This window comes from Carcharodon carcharias, chromosome 8 (assembly GCF_017639515.1).
Source record: "Carcharodon carcharias isolate sCarCar2 chromosome 8, sCarCar2.pri, whole genome shotgun sequence".
NCBI lineage: Eukaryota > Metazoa > Chordata > Chondrichthyes > Lamniformes > Lamnidae > Carcharodon > Carcharodon carcharias.
Window position 1 is genome coordinate 102,820,121 of NC_054474.1, and position 19,087 is coordinate 102,839,207.

At 42.6% G+C, this 19,087-nt stretch overlaps 1 protein-coding gene across 1 annotated transcript in view; it reads right to left on the reverse strand.

The window, feature by feature from the left end:
• The window catches only part of LOC121281476 (ran-binding protein 17-like), a gene marked incomplete at its 5' end in the record, with an annotated part of 1,080,904 nt that overhangs the window by 986,641 nt on the left and 75,176 nt on the right, over window positions 1–19,087 (reverse strand). Inside the window, one exon of the mRNA XM_041194421.1 lies at window positions 15,984–16,150. Within this exon, the coding sequence (XP_041050355.1) occupies window positions 15,984–16,150 (167 nt within the window). The remainder of the gene's footprint in view (window positions 1–15,983; window positions 16,151–19,087) is intronic.

Genomic DNA, 19,087 nt, shown 5'->3' on the forward strand with positions numbered 1-19,087 from the left:
GTGGATGGGGTGCCAATCAAGTGAGCTACTTTGTTCTGCATGGTCTTTCAGTGTTGTTGGAGCTGCACTCATCCAGGAAAGTGGAGAGTATTCCATCACACTCCTGACTTGTAGATGGTGGACAGGCTTTAGGAAGTTACGAGTTACTCACCGCAGGATTCCTAGCCTCTGACTTGTTCTTGTAGCCACAGTATTTATATGGCTAGTTCATTTCAGTTTCTGGTCAATGGTAACCCCAGGATGTTGATAGTCAGGGATTCAGCGATGATAATGCCATTGAATGTCAAGGGACGATGGTTAGATTGCCTCTTGTTGGAGAAGGTCATTGCCTGGCACTTGTGTGGTACAAATGTTAATTGCCACTTGTCAGTCCAAGCCTGGATATCATTGAGTTTTGCTGCATTTGGACATGGGCTGCTTCAGTATATGAGGAATTGCGAATGGTACTGAACATTGTGCAATCATCAGCGAACATCCACACTTCGGACATTATGATGGGAGGAAGGTCATTGGTGAAGCAGCTGAAGATGGTTGGGCCTAGGACACTACCCCAAAGAATTCCCGCAGTGAGGTCCTGGAATTGAGATGATTGGCTTCCAACAACGGTAACCATCTATCTCCCTTTGTGCTAGGTATGACTCCAGCCAGCGAAGAGTTTTCCCTCAGATTCCCATTGACTCCAGTTTTGCTTGGGTCTCCTTGATGCCACCCTCGGTCAAATGCTGTCTTGATGTCAAGAGCAGTCACTCTCACCTCACTTCTGCAGTTCAGCTCTTTCGTCCACATTTGAATCAAGGCTGTTATGAAGTCGGGAGCTGAGTGGCCCTAGCTGAACCCAAACTGGGCATTGGTGAGCAGGTTATTGCTAAACATGCGCTGCTCGATAGCACCGTTGATGACCCCTTCCATCACTTTACTGATGATCAAGAGTAGGCTGATAGGGCGATAATAGGCCCCGGGCTGGATTTGTCCTGCTTTTTGGATACAGGAGATAGCTAGACAAGTTTCCGCATTGCTGGGTAGATGCCAGAATTGTAGCTGTACTGGAACAGCTTGGATAGGGCCACAGCAAGTTGTGGAGCACAAGTCTTCAGTACTATTGCCGGAAAATTGTCAGGGCCCATAGCCTTTGCCGTACACAGTGCCTTCAGCCGTTTCTTGATATCATGCGGAGTGAATTGAATTGGCTGAAGACTGGCATCTGTGATGCTGGGGACCTCTGGAGGAGGCTGTGATGGATCATTCACGGGGCACTTCTGGCTGAAAATTCTTGCAAATGGTTCAGACTTATCTTTTGCACTATTGTGCTGGTCTCCCCTATCATTGAGGATGATATTTGCAGGGGCTGACTTTGTTTGCCCAACTTTATTACAATGAAAACACCTCAATTTTTGAATGTCACTTCTACACTTAGCACCTTCCTTTTTACTCTGAGAAAAAGATTCCTAGAAATTTCCACCTCTTCCCTAACCACTCACTTTCCTTTCACCTTCCCACTTTCTATCCCTTTCCAATTCGGAAGGGTGACCAAAAAAAAAAGGTTTAGCTCTACGAACTAACTCATAACCATCAGTTATCTCTTACCATTTGAATCTTCTGTTCCTCAGCAAGTTCTCACTACTGAAGGGATTGAATCTTTAAATTCTTCCAAAACAATTACTTCCCTAAGATCTGCCTATGTTGTCTCTGTTTTTAATGCCTGTATCCACCGGTCAAAGTACTTTGTTTTATTCTTTCAAACTCAGTATAAGTTTGCCCAGGCTGTTTGCTCATATTCCCAAATTTCTGCCTGTATGCCTCAGGAACCAACTCATATGCACTCAAAAAAGCCTTTTTTACCACATCATAATTCACCGACATTTTTTCTGACAGCGAAGCATAAACCTCATGTGCTCTACCCACCAACCTGGATTATAACAACCATGTCCAGTTTTCCTGTGGCCATTTCATTCTGTTTAGCTACTTTTCAAATGAAATAAAGAATGCTTCAATATCTTTTTCCTCAAGCTTTGGAAGAGTTGTACAAATTTCTTCAGAATCTAAGATCTCTTTTTTAACTTCCAGCCTTTTAAGCTGGTATGCCCTTTCTCTTTCCTTCTCTCTTTCCCTTGTCTCTCTTTCTTTATCCTGCTCTCTTGCCTGGAATTCTAGCTCCAGCTTCCTTTCTTTCTCTTGCTGTTCTGCTTGCTCCCTTTGAAATGCCCTTTCTTTTTTCTGCCCTTTCCTTTTCTGTTGCCTCTAGCTCAAGTTTTTCATTTCCTTTGCTTGTTCAAGTTCAAGCTTCTTCATTTCTAATTGAAGTCTTAATACATCCAGCTGTGACTCACAAGTGTCAGATTTCACTTCCAACTTTAAATGCTGTACTGTACCTTCAATTATATCTGCTTTCTTAGCCCCTGCAGGTAACCTCAATTGTAATTTATCCACCAATTCCATTAACTTAACTTTAGCTACCTTTTGTAAACCAGCCAAAGTTATAATTCAACTCCCAAACAAGTCTGAGCAACTGCCAAAGCCACATTACAGTCTCACCACTACAAAAAAACCTCACACCAACTCCTGAATTCAAAGGGCTTCTTATACTTGTAACCTTAAGATTCACCAACTCCAAAAAAAAAATCAGGAATTTCAAATATATCCCGCAAGGAGCCCCCACTATGCTGTGACACAGCCGATGATAAATGCTGAGCTGATTAAATCCCAGAGGGAAACTTCAAACAACTGACATACCTGATTTTCAACTTATATAAATTTCGAGATGGGCCTTGAACTCAGTAGTAATAAGACCAACAAGTCTAATAGGTTTCTATAAAACTAGATTAAACATTTATTACTAAGAGAAATGATTTTAAATACATACATAGATCTATAAATTATTACGAATGATAACTTCTAAATCCTCTAATTAATCTAACTCCCAGTTACACTTTCGCTAAGGCAACAGTAAGATACATGGGTTTTGAAAGGCCCAGGCAAAGAAACTTGATACTATGAACAAGTCGAATTCCAAGTGAGTTTTCTTAACTTCGATCCTTTGAGTACAGCATTTTGAGGCATAGATGCTGAAGGTTTTCCATATACTTGTAAGGTCTTAAAAATGCCTTATCTTACAAACAATCCTTGCTCCTTCTTTATACATATCTTCCCCTTTAAATGCAAATACCCATTAATTCACTATGTCTTTGGACTTGATCTCCCTGATAATAAAACCCTCTCATAGCACTAAGTTTTACCAATAATCTTTGGGAAACAAACACACTGTTTTGAAACTTCACCTGGCTAGGTGAAATATTTCATCCCTCCTTTGAAAACAATCTGGCCTGATATTCAAAATGCATACGTTCCCTTGACACCCAATTCCCTTGACACCCATGTTTCCCTAATTTACATCAAAGCCTTCAGACCAGCTGCCTTTAATCCAATTAAGTCTTACACACACACACACACACACACACACACACACACACACACACACACACAATCTATAGACACCTCACTATTACTCTATTTTACAACAAATTCCAATAACATTTTGAGAATTATTATACCTTAATGGCAGTCAACAAGGTCAAGATTGCCATTGTCGTTTCCGATGCCTCGGTTGATGCCGGTTGTTCCATCCGGTTTCATCTGTTGTGGACCTTTTAGTGGTTGGACACAACTGAGTGGCTTGCTAGGCCATTTCAGAGGGTACTTAAGAGTCAACCATAGTGCTTTGGGCCTGGAGTTACATGTCGGCCCGGCCAGGTAAGGACAGCAGGTTTCCTTCCTTCAAAGACATTAGTGAACCAGATGGGTATTTACAGCAATGGTTTCATGGTCATCATAAGACTTTTAATTCCAGATTTTTACTGAATTCAAATATCACCATCTGCCTGGGTGGGATTCGAACTCAGGTCCACAGAGCATTAACCCTGGGTCTTTGGATTACTTGTCCAGTGACAATACGACTACATCACCACCTCCCCATTGTTGTGCATATTCCTCAAATGTTATGACCCGTTCATCTGAGAGCTCCTCCAGAGCAGTCCAGACAGTGGAAGTATTACTTCAAAACACCAAAGGTGTACTCCATAATGCTCCTTTTGCCAGCACGGCTCTCACTGCAGACCTTCTGTGCACATTTGCATGGATTCTGGGCCAGAGCTATGAGCCATACCATGAATGGATTACTCCAGTTGCCCAGTTGTCAGCCTCTGACCTGATGTGGTGAGTCAAATACAGGTAGTATCAAAGGATTGCCACAGAACTAAGTAATTATAAGCACTGCCTGGATAACCAGCATTCACCTGCATGATAAGCTGCCTCTGGTTGCACATCATTGAGGGAGTGCAATCCCTTTCATTTGAGGACTCCCTAAAGCCTGTCCACCTTCTACAAGGCACAAGCCAGGAGTGTGACAGAATACTCCCCACTTGCCTGGATGAGAACAGCTCCCACAACACTCAAGAGGCTTGACACCATTCAGAATAAAGCAGCCCGCTTGATTGGCATCACATCCACAAACATTCGCTCCCTCCACCACCGACGTTCAGTAGTAGCAGTGTGTACCATCCACAAGATGCATTGCAGGAATTCACCAAGGCTCCCTAGACAGCGCCTTCCAAACTCATGACCACTACCATCTAGAAGGAGAAGGGCAGCAGATACATGGGAACACCACCACCTGGAGGTTACCTCCAAGTAACTCACCATTCTAGCTTCGAAATATATTGCCATTCCTTCACTGTTGCTGGATCAAAATCCTGGAACTCCCTCCCTCACAGCACTGTGGGTGTATCAACACTACATGGACTGCAGTGGTTGAAGAAGGCAGCTCGCCTTCTCAAGTGCAACTACGGATGGGCAATAAATGCTGGCCCAGTCATATCCCGTGAATGAATAAAAAAGAGGAAAACAATTGAGTTCAGGTGAGGTGTTGGCAAGGCAATGTGCACGCAGTCAATGGCATGGCATCCTGCGCCATAAGGAAGATTCCAATCCATGCAAGTTCTTATGTTCACTCTGCCGCCTTGACCCTGGCAAGAGTAAATGTGCATCTTGAGGGTCTCAGTAACCTCCTTATGTAGCAGTGCACTGCAAACTGATATATGTTGCTTATATCTCCAGCAACAGCCTGGAAGGAGCCAAACATATCAAGATCAGAGGCATGGTCACCTTGTCAGCCACAGGAAATTCTCTTTTTAAACTCTGTTTTGAGGTGGTATTTGCGGGTGGAGTAGTTGGCAGATTTCAGTCACGACCACTTTTCTGAAGTGAAGACATTTCATGCATTAGTTGTTGCTGAAGTTGAGGTAAAAGACTTGCTCCCTAAAGACCCTCAGTGGATATGCCCTCTTTCTGAGAGCCCTTCCCCATCTCCTCCCTATACTAACAATTTAATGTGCTCTCTGTTACCTTTCTTCAATCGCCCAGAAATGCTCAATTTCCAGGGCCTGAAAACAATTTTTTTCAGCTCAAACTTTGATATCAACAAAAGAATATTTCAGTGTCAGCTAGAGGACTCCCTCTAGACCACTGAAACTTTAATCAAGTGTAAGAAATCTCCAAAATTGCATACAATTGCAATGGTAGTTAGAAGTAGTAATTAAGGGACTAACCTGTAAATAGTTCATGAAATCTTTAAATTGCACTGCTGGTGGGTTAGGGCATGGTGCAGGCTGTTAAATGTACATAATTAGCTGTACAAGATTAAGATATAAGGTGAAGGCTGGAGTGTGGAATTTGAATGTGGCAATGCTGGCACCAAATCAGCGTTGCACACCAGCATCATGATCCACTTGCTCTGCATGCTATCAGCAGTCCTTAGGTGTATGGTTGCAAATGCCTCACCAAGGTGGTGATCTGTGCACTTCCCATTAGAAATGTGAGCACACATCTCATGTCCCATTTCCAAATGTTGAAACTGCATAGTGGCTAAGGACAGACATTATAGGACTCGATTCCTCTTGTACTGAGCTTCTCTGCAATGCAGGCTGATAAGCTGGGAGATGAAGTATCAAGGCACTGCACTGTCATCATTGACAGGAGGGTGTAATTACTGGGTGACAAGTTTCTAAAAGGAGTATCCATTATAAAACAGATGAAAATTTATTTGGAACAGGAACAAGAAGTTGGTCTTTGATGCATTCTACTTACAATAGAAGTAGTCAAACTGTGGAATAAATATCTTAAGCAGGCTTTTATATTATCTGACTTTATCAATTGTTTGGGTGATGCAACAAAATACATCGAACTTTTGGTTAAGCAACTATTACAAATTAAGGAATGTTAAAGGGTTCCATGTGTCCTATCACCAGCTTTATAATCCTTGGCACTAGAAATCTATGCATAAACAATTGGGCCAGATGATAAACAATTAGGCCAGATGTTAAACAGAAGATGACAAAATTAAGAAAACTCCAAGTTCAAATGGTAGACAAACAGATCCCATATGGCTCCTGCTTTCTAAATCTAGATAAAAGATAAAGCATATGCACAATTAAAATATTATATAATTAGATATTGCAGAAAAGTATTGCCTCAATTGTGATCAGGATGCATTAATATTGGATACACATTTTATGTGAAGATTTGTACTTAACAAGTTGGAATGAAGCCTTTAAATGGAGCATTTTCCATTTTGAGCACAATACTCACTGTCAGCATAAAGCACTTACAGGTTGAATGCATGACAGTAAGAGGGAGTAAAATTGGATTATCGTGGAATATAGTGGCATAACAAATGTCTTACCTTATCTGGGATATATCATACATTTCATGTTGTTTTCAGCCAAGGTAATATTGGTGTATAACTTTTGACATGTAAATAGGTAGAAACAAAGCTAGTTAAGTGCTTCTACCTCTAAAGTGAATTTAGGGAACAAAACTTAACTGACACATAAGTGTCAGATTTCAGTCAGACAGATTACAGTATACTAGTTGGTGGTATTAAAAATAAGTCCAAGAAAGGTGCCAGAATTTCTGCTTGAGCCACATTCTCCCTGAGAGTGAGGCTAGGTCAAGTTAGATTGGGCTCTGCTTGAGCGTGAAGAAAGCTCAGTTAGGAGTGGCACCATTTTCATTTTGAAAACTGGATAGGATACTGCATCTTCCATTGAAAGCCTGTCAATAGCACAAAAATATCAGTGCTGCAAGGTCTAAAGAACCAGTGGTGATTAGATTTATTTTTTGTACAGCTCATAGATTCTGTTCAGGTTCCTTTGGGCTGCAGAGTAGTAAGAGGTCATCTTAACTATGACTTGAGTTACACGCAGACAAATACAACATGCTAGGTGCCACACAACCAGATAAGCAATTTTATCAATTAATGCACAGTACAGATACGCATAACAAAGAGACATCAGTGTGAACAGTAAAATTATAACAATTTGTTAAAAAATACTTTCACACTGGTGACTGAGTGGGTTTCAATACTCAGCTCCTGACCTCATGACAGCCTTGGTCCAAACATGGGCAGAAGAGCTGAATTCAAGAGGTGAGCTGAGAGTTGTTAAAATAATAGTTATTTGTGGTGGTGGACTCCAGTATTAGATACAATACGGTACTCTGTACTATACACAGGGTCACGTGACCTGGGAGTTTGAAAGTCAGATAGCACATGTTGGAGCCTGTTTTGATAGCATTCACTTACTGCAGAGAAATGTGTTTATGTTAGGAAAATGTGTTATCAATAAATTAGCTCAGCTACAATGCTGACAGCCTTTGTGCATCATTGAAACAAAAGACAAGTCGCTGCCCTTGGGATCAAGGCTGCGTTTGACCGTGTGGCATCAAGGAGTCCTAGTAAATCTAGTCAATAGGAACCAGGGGGAAAAGTTCCCACTGGTTAGAGTCATATCTATCACAAAGGAACATCGCTGTGGCTGTTGGAGGTTAATCATCTCTGTCCCAGGACATTGTTGCAGGAGTCCCTCAGGATCGTGTCCTTGGCCCAACCATCTTCAGTTGCTTCATCAATGGCCTTCCCTCCATCATAAGATCAAAAGCAGGTATGTTCGCAACTCCTCAGATACTGAAACAGCCTGTGTCTTCATGTAGCAAGACCTGGACAATATTCAGGCCTGGGCAACTCATCACCACCTTCTCAAGGGCAATTAGAAATGGGCAATAAATGCTGACCTAACCAGCAAAGCCCATATCCTGTGAAACAACACATTTTTAAAAAAAATCACTGTCACCCCCACTGCTGGGGCATATATTTTCTACTCCACGCTACACACACCTCGAAACTTTCATTTAGACCTAGAAACTTTTCACTGGTAGGTCACGAGAGACAGTGTTTTCTTATACAGCACAAATCTGACCACCCCCTCCACAACCCCCAGCCACCCAACCCTCCACCACCCCCATCCCACTCAGCCTCGGGAGTAGCCACACTCCCCGCTGCCATCAAGGGTCCATGTCAACAGACCAGAAAATCCCTGCAACCTTAAATTCCTCTGTGAATTTCAGCTCAACTTGCTCAAGTACTCTGTGGTGAAGCTCAGTACGCTGTATTGGTGCCCCCATGCTATTTTAGTCTCTGCCGCTGTTCCAGCTGTTAGGGTTTCACTGTTGCACCTGCCGCATAATTTCACCTTCCGCCCCGCAGGCTGAGGTTGTGTTCTCACATCCTTGCAAAACCTACCTTCCTTCAACCTCAAAAACTGACCCAGCATTTTCTTAACTCCAGACTAACCCAAGACTCCTTACCTGCAGCTTGCATTCAGATTTTTGACATCATGTTATATGTGTTCCATCCTGGGACCACTGATGATCAATTGAGTACTAATCCCTGACCATCAATGCAGGGCATACACCACCCATTTTTTCAAGTCTTGACCAAGTAGGTTTTCTCAATCTCTTATGCCAGTATTCTTGCTATTCCTACTGTTGTAACCTGTTTTTTCCTGTTCAATAATGGCTGCCACTGCCTGCAGATAAGTGCAGTTCTGCTTTCCCAACTACCATTTCTCACTCCCTATCGACTGTCCTCTTTATTTCCCATCTTAATCTCCTGATAAACTTCCCCACAAATACCCAAACTGTGCAGCATTACATCAGTACCTTTGGTCTGACTGCAAGCTAGCTCATCACTCAAGATGGAATTGGGTAGGACTGGGAGTGTGTCAGGCACAATAGGAGCACAGGCATAGTGATCTAGATGTGGGGAGAGTGACACAATAACAGGTGTTTTTGTTGGCAATAGACAGGCAATGGAGGGATAAATGTGGGTGTCTGTTGTGAAGTTGAGAGCTGCCAGTAGTAAATGTGGCAGGTGGGAAAGGAATAGAAATGTATTGACGCATGGGTGAGGTGGATGTGATTTGTTAGTCGCAAGCTGAGAACAAGAAATGGGGAGGAACAAATGGATACCACAGAATGGTGATAGGCTTCAAAAGGAAACAGGGAGAGGAAGACTTCAAATGGCAAGTGGAGTTTCAGCAAGAGGCAGGAGGAGGCAATAAGGGAGGGAGTGCTGCTCAATGCAAGAGGCAATGAAAAGCAGACTATGGGACGGAAAGGCATGACTCCATAATAGGTGCATAGGTACAAAGGCCAGTAGAAGGAAAAAGACATGGGTTGATCATATAATGTAAGCTTTTTTACTGATGACAAGTCCATTTTGAAAATTGTAACTCTTGGTGCACTATTAAAAGCTGAATGGAATGGTTTTCAAGTTTTTTTTTAAGTGCTGTCGCACTTTAAAGAAGTCAAAATGCTTAAGAAACTTAAATCCGCTGACCATGTTGGGAGGTCAGGTCTAGTAAAGACATGGGGCCCTGGTAGAGGCATGAGGCTTCCACCATAGTAGCAAAGACATCCCTAGGTACCACTGCATGGGCAGAGATTTATTGATGTGTGATTCAGCTGCAAGAGTCTGTTGGCATAGAAATATTGCCAGCTTACTTAATGCCCATATCTGTCATCCAGCTGTTGGGACTTGGTCTCCTCCACCTCTTTTCCAAAATTCACCAAGATTTCAATTGTGATCCAGAACCAAACATGTTAGGTTTAGGAGACAGAGTTAACATTTCAAGTCCGTATGACTCTTCTTCATTTTGATGAAGAGTCATACGGACTCGAAACATTAACTCTGTCTTCTCCACAGATGCTGTCAGACCTGCTGAGTTTTTCCAGCTATTTTTGTTTTTGTTTCAGATTTCCAGCATCCGTAGTATTTTGCTTTTATGTTAGGTTTAGGGACTTCTAAAGAGGCCATCAGAAGCTGGAAACTTTTAAGAAAAAGAACAAGCCCATGAACTGTATCATACTATCCAGCTCTGGCAAGATGGAAAATAAAGCAACTATTAACTCAATTTTCAGTCTATTATAGTTTATTCCTCTGACTCCTTCCTATATCTAGACTTTTTGGATTTGCTTTCCTGACCAGGAACAAAATCTTGTTTTTCCTAATTTAAGAATGTTTTCCCCAGTTTTAAATTAAAATCATCAGTTAGTTGACGCTCTCGGTTTTGGAAAATCAAGTGAAATGACTAAATTCTCTTTCTCAGTTCTAGATAACTTTAACTCAAAGCAGGTTCTTCTGATGGATCAACAAGTGAGCAACTGAGCCAGACAGGGCTCAGGTTTGATTCCTGTTTTAACAAATGCCAGGTTCCCAGAACTTGTGTTTCTTGTCTTCACCTGAACATCATTATTCCAAAGAAATGATATGCTCACTATTTATGATCCTACACTCCATATACAGGTTTAACTCCCCAAAAGGAAAAAATGTCAAGTGACGCTATTTCAGGAGATAATAAACAACATAAGCAATCGGTATCTTGTTCTCATGTTTTTTTCTTTCAGACAATCCTGACCTTTATTCTGCTATTAACACTGTCAGAGGGCTAAGACCTCAGACTATATATTTTTATAAAATATATACATATGTTACATACATATATAAATTATATTTCCCCATGGCTAATTTCTAAAATTTTAAAAACTGGTCAATGACTTTTTAAAATGACTGAAGCTATGCCTGTGACCCTGAACAAAAGAGGCTATTTGGCAGTATCGAAGAAATTTGCCCCTTATTTTCTCTGAAGAGACCCCAATGACCTCCTGTGGGCTGCAGAGACCAAATTCAAAGGGAGCTATACAGAGGCCATCTACAGTTCATAAGCCAATTTGTCTGCTCGGACAAAGGATCCCACAACCTACTTTTAAGACTTTTTGGTTGGAACATTAGCAATCTCAGGGACCCAGATAAAATGGAGAGGTGGGAGTCTGTGACATGACCCCTCTAGCTAGTGGAACCAGTAATATTGCCTGTGGAGCTGCAAAGTGCAGTCTGCCATCTTTCCATCTACTTAGCAGCACAGGAAAGGGACTATGTCCAGGTTTGAATGCCTGGCCCCATCTACCCTGCTTCTATTGGAACTTCTGTACCATCACTTACAAGACTGATTCTTCTCTACGGGATTATCTCATTGTGGAAGTCATCTCTACAGGAAAAGTGAATTATCCAGCATTAGTTCAGCCTGATCACTGTGAAAGAATACACCACTGGACTTTGTTTCTAGACTCTGGACACACGTGAAACAATAATTCTTTTCTCTGCGGTCTTTTCCCTCTAAATCTTTCTTTCTCTATTCCTTTTTTATTGTATGAATGAAAATGAGGCAATGTTCCACCCTCCTCTCGCGTTGAGGGCGTGCAAATAAACTAACCTTCTGAGTTCATCCCATCTTGAGTTTTCTGTGGGGGTTATTAATAGAAATTGGATCACACCAAAACCGAGAGGTTGGGAAATTACGCAACCGCTTACAAAGGGGGAATCAACTCAAAACACCCTTCCGTTTACGGACAGGTGGTGAGAGGAGAAATCAGGGCTATTTAAATTAACACCCCCCTACCCCTCCTGTCCGTAACAACACCTACTCTGGACTAAAGCTTTAAACTTTAATATTATCATTACTGCTCCCCTTGTCTTTTGTTCCATGACATCTTTGTCATTTAATTTCTCCTGCTTCTAACTTATCCCTAACCTTCTATCTTGCTCCACCTGCCCCACCGCCCTTTTACAGCAGCATAAAACCCATCACATTTCTACCTCCCTCCAGTTCCAAGAGTCATATTTGACTTGAAATGTTAATCCTGTTTCTCTCGCCACAGGTATTGCCTGGCCTGCCAAGTTTTTCCAGCATTTTCTGTTTTCATTATAGACAGATAACACCTTAACTTCAGCATCAAGGAAACCAAGCCGATAACTGAGTAAGATTGACAAATTATATAATTCAGCTACCTCTAGTATTTGAAGTTAGTAGGCTGCGCATGTTCAACTTGTTTAGTTTGATAGTCACATCAAATCTATACAGAAGCAAACAATGGTAAAATAAAAGCAAAAAACTGTGGGTGCTAGAAATCCAAAACAAAAACAAAAATACCTGGAAGAACTCAGCAGGTCTGGCAGCATCTGCCAGAGCACAGTTAACGTTTTGAGTCCGAATGATCCTTCAACAGAACTAAGTAAAAATAGAAGAGAGGTGAAATATAAGCTGGTTTAAGGGGGGTGGGGGGGACAAGTAGAGCTGGATAGAGGGCCAGTGATAGGTGGAGATAACCAAAAGATGTCACAGACAAAAGGACAAAGAGTTGTTGAAGGTGGTGATATTATCTAAGGAATGTGCTAATTAAGGGTAGAAAGCAGGACAAGCAAGATACAGATAGCCCTAATGGGGGTGAGGTGGGGTGAAGGAATCAAAAAAGGCTAAAAGATAGAGATAAAACAATGGATGGAAATACATTTAAAAATAATATAAGTAGGTGGGAAAAGAAAAATCTATATAAGTTATTGGAAAAAAAGGGGGGGAATCGGAAAGGGGGTGGGGATGGAGGAGAGAGTTCATGATCTAAAATTGTTGAACTCAATATTCAGTCCGGAAGGCTGTAAAGTGCCTAGCTGGAAGATGAGGTGCTGTTCCTCCAGTTTGCGTTGAGCTTCACGGGAACAATGCAGCAAGCCAAGGATGGGCATGAGAGCAGGGTGGAGTGTTGAAATGGCAAGCAGCAAGGAGGTCTGGGTAATGCTTGCGGACAGACCGAAGGTGTTCAGCAAAGTGGTCACCCAGTCTGCGTTTGGTCTCTCCAATGTAGAGGGAACTGCATTGGGAACAACGAATGCAGTAGACTAAATTGAGGGAAGTGCAAGTGATGCTGCTTCACTTGAAAGGATTGTTTGGGCCCTTAGATGATGAGGAGAGGGGAAGTAAAGGGGCAGGTGTTGCACCTTCTGCGGTTGCATGGGAAAGTGCCGTGGGAGGTGGTTGAGGTATAGGGGTGATGGAGGAGTGGACCAGGGTGTCCCGGAGGGAACGATCCCTGTGGAATGCCACCAGGGGGGGTGAAGGGAAGATGTGTTTGGTGGTGGCAGCATGCTGGAGTTGACGGAAATGGCGGAGGATGATCCTTTGAATGCGGAGGCATTCCCCCTTTGAATGGGGTGATAAGTCAGGACAAGCGGGGCCCTATCATGTTTCTGGGAGGGAGAAGAAGGTGTGAAGATGCGCGGGAGATGGGCCGGACACACCGTGGGTGGAAAACCTCGGATAAGGAAGAAGGAAGACATGCCAGACGAACTGTTTTTGAAAGTGGCATAATCAGAACAGATGCGACGGAGGCAAAGGAACTGAGAGAATTGGATGGAGTCCTTACAGGAAGCGGGGTGTGAGGAGTGTAGTCGAAGTAGCTGTGGGAGTCAGTAGGCTTGTAATGGATATTGGTGGACAGTCTATCACCAGAAATTGAGACGGAGAGGTCAAGGAAGGGATGGGAAGTGTCAGAGATGAGCCATGTGAAAATGATGCAGGGGTGGAAATTGGAAGCAAAATTAATAAATTATTCCAGGTTCAGACGAGAGCATGAAGCAGCATCGAAGTAATCATCGGTGTACCGAAGAAAGATTTGTGGGAGGGGGCTGGAGTAGAACTGGAACAAGGAATGTTCCACACACCCCATAAAGAGACGGGCATGGCTGGGGCTCATGCGAGTCCCCATAGCCACACCTATGAGAAGTGAGAGGAGTTTAAGGAGAAATTGTTCAGTGTGAGCCAGACGGAGGAGAGTAGTGGTGGATGGGGATTGTTCGGGCCTCTGTACAATGGTAAAGTTGGCTAGAAAAGCTGATAGAGCAGTGGGAGTCCTAAAGAATGTTCCACCCAATTTGCCATCAGCAACTTTTTAGTGTTTTGCAAAGCAAGCCCCTGTCCAATAATTACTAAATATTTGCAGCAAAGGTACAGACCATTCAGCCAGTGTTTATGTTCCACATGAGACTCCTGTCACCCCCCTTAATCTAAAACTCCTAACATTACTGGAACATAATTGGAAGTCACCAAGGCTTCTTAGACAGCACCTTCCAAACACACGACCACTACCAAGACAAAGGCAGCAAACATGTGGAAACGCCACCACCTGGAAGTTCCCCTCCAAGTCAGTCACCAACCTGACTTGGAAATATATCACTGCTCCTTCACTGTCGCTGGGTCAAAATCCTAGAACTGCCTCCCTAACACCACATAGACTGCAGCGGTTCAGGAAGACAACTCATCACCACCTTTCCAAGGGCAATTAGGGATGGGCAATAAATGCTGGCCAAGGAAACGACACGCACATCTGCTGAATGTATAAAAAAATCATCCTGCTATTTCTTTCTCTCTGGTGTACTTATCTAGCAACCCCTTGAATGTGTAAGGACCACACCTTTTTATTTTCTGTTGGACTATGGGTTAAAATTACAATGGCTGCAGTTTAAAGGACATGTCCATTGGAATAGGATGAGAGATATATACAATGTTGCAGTCCTGGAACAGAGGGTGCCATGAAAGACAGGATGGTGCCGGAAAGGAGTCCTGGACCAAGGGAGCTGCCTGGCCACAGCATTTAATTGGCTCCTGACCAGGTGACCAGGATTTTGTGCGGTAGCAGTGCAGTAGAAAGATCCTGGCCTGCAAAGAGAAAAAATCTAAAATCTCTTTTCCTCATATCTCTATAACCTGTTCTCTCTCTGAGGAAACCCCTGTAAAAAGGACAAGGGGGAAACAAGAACAGAAAGGAATTTGGAAGGTATAGATCAAAATCAACCCATCAAATCCTATACTCTGGATTGGTGCTATTGAACTGTTTTATCACACCTTCAAAATCCATGTTGTGTATCTTATGTATGCGTGTGTATAGGGATTTAAGAAGAGAATAGAGTTTAAGGTATAGTGTTAGAAATTAGCCATTCATATTTTTTTCTTTTGCCACTGGTTAATGATAGTTTGCTCAATAGACAGTTATTTACTTATTAAGTTTACAAACCTGGTGCTCGTATTCTGTTAACTGAAATTAAACAGTTAGGTAGAATTGGGGCAATCTGGTGGTTTGGTCAAACTTTTCACATTTGTCGCAACTCGGGGAACAATGAGGCTGATATTACAGTGAACTATCTCCAGTGAGTCATGGCAAATGTGTCTATGCTATTTGCCTTAATTACTCCCTGTGGTAGCTAGTTCCTAGGAGCAGTTCAGTCAAGTTTAAAGGATATCAGAAAAATTCCATCTCGTTTCGCACAGCTTCTTGTTTCATGCTCTCTTCACTTTCTCTCTCTACCAATTTTCTTCTCTCACCTCCCCTCCCCTCTAAAAAGTGTTGACTTCTAGCCTTCATTAGGTTTAACAGCCATGTTCCAACCACCTCCATGTTCTGTATGGATCAGTTTCTCACTGAGCAAGGCCCAATAACCAACTGGAGAACTTCTGCATGGCTTTTTAAACCCACCAATTCAAACCTAGCATCAGTACCACAGCAACAAGTCTATAACATCAGTGTTGTACTGTTCAGTGTTTTTCACAATACAAGTGGATACAATACAAAGAAAAATTACGTCAACAATTATACTATACTGAAATCACAATGATAATTCCACTGCACCTACAGGCAAAAAGCATGTACAGTAATTATATAGGTCTTTAGGCAGCTTTGTTCAAACCCACACAATATCAACATCTTACCTGTAGGAATTTGGTGACATCAGCAATCACCTCCCTGAAGGCAAGCTTGTCTTTCCGGACTTCAAACCATCCCATTTTGGTAATCTTGGCTATAACCTGGACCAATGCCTGAATCACAAAGGGTTCTAGCTTTGGACAAGATGCCAAATAATTCAAGATATAGTTTCCTGTAAGAATAATTTAAAGTTGTTAAAAGACAAATCAAAACTACAGGAGAAAGCAGGAGAGAAGACATCCTGTTTCAAGCCATAAGTTGTCAAGTCAACATGATCCTTCTGGATACTCATCTGCAGTGAGGATCTCCTAAGGAACACTTGCATGGCCATGGACATCACAGTAGTGTGCTGTCGGTGACCAGGGGCATCAGAGTAATGTGTTTTTGGTGACCAGGGGCATCACAGTAATGTGTTGTCTGTGACCATGGCATCAGAGTAATGTGTTGTCTGTGACCAAAGGCAACACAGAAATGTGTTGTCTGTGACCAAAGGCATAACAGAAATGTGTTGTCTGTGACCATGTGCATCACAGTAATTTGTTGTCGGTGACCATGGGCATCACAGTAATGCATTGTCGGTGACCATGGGCAGCACAGTAATGCATTGTCGGTGACCATGGGTAGCACAGTAATGCATTGTCGGTGACCATGGGTAGCACAGTAATGTGTTGTCGGTGACCATGGGCAGCACAGTAATGTGTTGTCAGTGACTAGGGGTATCACGACAATGTGTTGTCCATGGCCGTGGGCATCATGGCAACATGCTGTCTGTGACCACTGGCATCACAGTAATGTGTTGGCCGTGACAATGGGTATCAGAGTAATGTGTTGTCTGTGACCATGAGCATCACAGTAATGTGTTGGCCGTGACAATGGGCATCAGAGTAATGTGTTGTCTGTGACCATGAGTATCACAGTAATGTGTTGGCCAAGGCAATGGTCCAATGGTCCTTGACCATGGACATCACAGTAACATGTTTCCTATGACAATCAGATAACAAAGGTCATCATGAATTCAATGTAACTGAAGTGTGGAATTGTGATTCGAGAGCTTCTGGTTTCTGGGCAGGGGATATAAAGGAGAACAGTGGCAAAATTGACAATTGAAGTAGGAAGGGGAAGAAAAACTCGCCAAAAACATTGGTTGGGGGGGAAACAGAGAGGACAAGAGCAGGAGCATTGGGACAGATGGCAGAATGGGGCAAGTGGAGCTAGGCTATGAGAATCAGAAATGGGAGAACTGCCAGAACAGCCAGGAGGGAACTGAGATTGTACTGTCAGAGATGCAATGGCCAAAATTAGGAATTGGTGAGATGGCAACTCTGGTATCTATGGTTGTTAGCATTAGGAGGTGTGTGCTTCTAATGTGTAACTAAATAAATATGAAAGTGTGTAAAGATTGGCTCCAGTTCGATCCTTCACTAGCTGGCTTTTTGGAATAGAACACAGGCATCTGTGTGAGGCTGAAGCAGACTTTTCATAATCTTGGTGTCATATTTAACCCGCAATGTGCTTCTGACCACATACCCACTCCATCATCAAGACTGCCTATTTCCATCTTCGTAACATCACTTGACTCTGCCCCTGCCTCAGCTTATCTGCTGCTGAAACCCTCATTCTCACATCTGTTACCTCCGGCCTTGATTATTCTAATGCTCTCCATCTTCTGTCTTACATAAATTTGAGCTCATCCAGAACACTGCTGCTTGTAACCTAACATGCACCAAGATTCTATGCAAATTGTTATAGTTGGGAGTGGGCAAGGCACTGGTGCTATTCCATTTGGGCTATTACTCTAAGTTACTGAATCAATGTGGAACAGTCGGGCAGTTTTTGCTGCTCTCATAATACCTTCCATTTTAACTCAAACTTTCAATAAAGGTTAACTGTACCAGAGATTCCATCACGCCATTTCCTAATAATGGCTACTGCATCCCTGACAGTACCAGCTAAGCCCCCACCTGGCTCTTCTGGTAGTTCTCTCATTCCTGATTCTCGTAGCCTATCTCCACTTGCCCCATTCTGCCATCTATCCCAATGTTCCTATTTATGAATATCGCATACGTTCAGATACATAACCTTTAATTTTGTCTTTTTACTTTTCTTCCATGCTCTGACCTTAGCTGTTGGTGCGTTCTTAAGTTTGTATGCTTTGTCCCTTCCTGTCACATTCTGGTTATCATTACCCGTAATGTTACTCAGCTCTATTGTCTTGTCCTTTCTGCTTAACTTGCCAAATCCTGACACGTGATTCGTCCCCACCCCTGCCCCATTATTTAGTTTAAAGCACTCTCTACCGCCTTAATTTACAAATAGCACAAGGACGTTGGTTCCAGTGCAGTTCAGGTGAAGACCGTCCCAACAGATCAATCAACAGATTGAAAAGAATAAAGAGGGATAATTTGCCATGGTCACAGTCACACAGAATATGATTTGTGAATTTGTCACAGGCTGTCTCAGTGCTGTGGAAGCAAGTGTTCTCCATCCCCAATCAAGGAAGCGATTGAAGCAAATTTATGCCATCCAGCAGCTCAAAAATTAGCAGACATTTGCCTTTAAACTTTAAGATGGGTACTTACCATATACCTGCCGATGCACTCTACCAAAACTGTTCCCTCAGCTTCTTTTAGACTGCTTTCTCGAGGAGGTGTATATTGTATCAGTGTGAGATGGATATTGTATCAGGAGGCACAGTACGTTGTGCAGATAGGAGCAGAAAGACATTGCCAAGCTAAGTGAAATACATAGAAATAACAACAGAGAAAACAGACCATTCAGCCACTGATGTGAGGGAAGTGTTTGTAACTATGCTAGTTTATAAGATTGTCATGTTTCGGGGCTGTGACTTTAGTTTAAGGTAAAATGAATGGGATCATGTGACCTGTTCTGAAGTCTGCCTGACAGCGAACCTGGTTGGTTTGAATGTTAGAGATTAAAGGGGGCCCAGATTGCTTTACCGAGAAGGTGTAAGGTGTTTATGCTTGGAGACAATGGCAACAACCTGCGTGCTTGCAGTGGATAGACTGTGAGTCTCCAAAGTCCCAGAAAAGTGTTGAGAATGTCGGTAGTAAACAGTTGTGCTTTAAACTGCCCATTTAGTTGCAAGAGA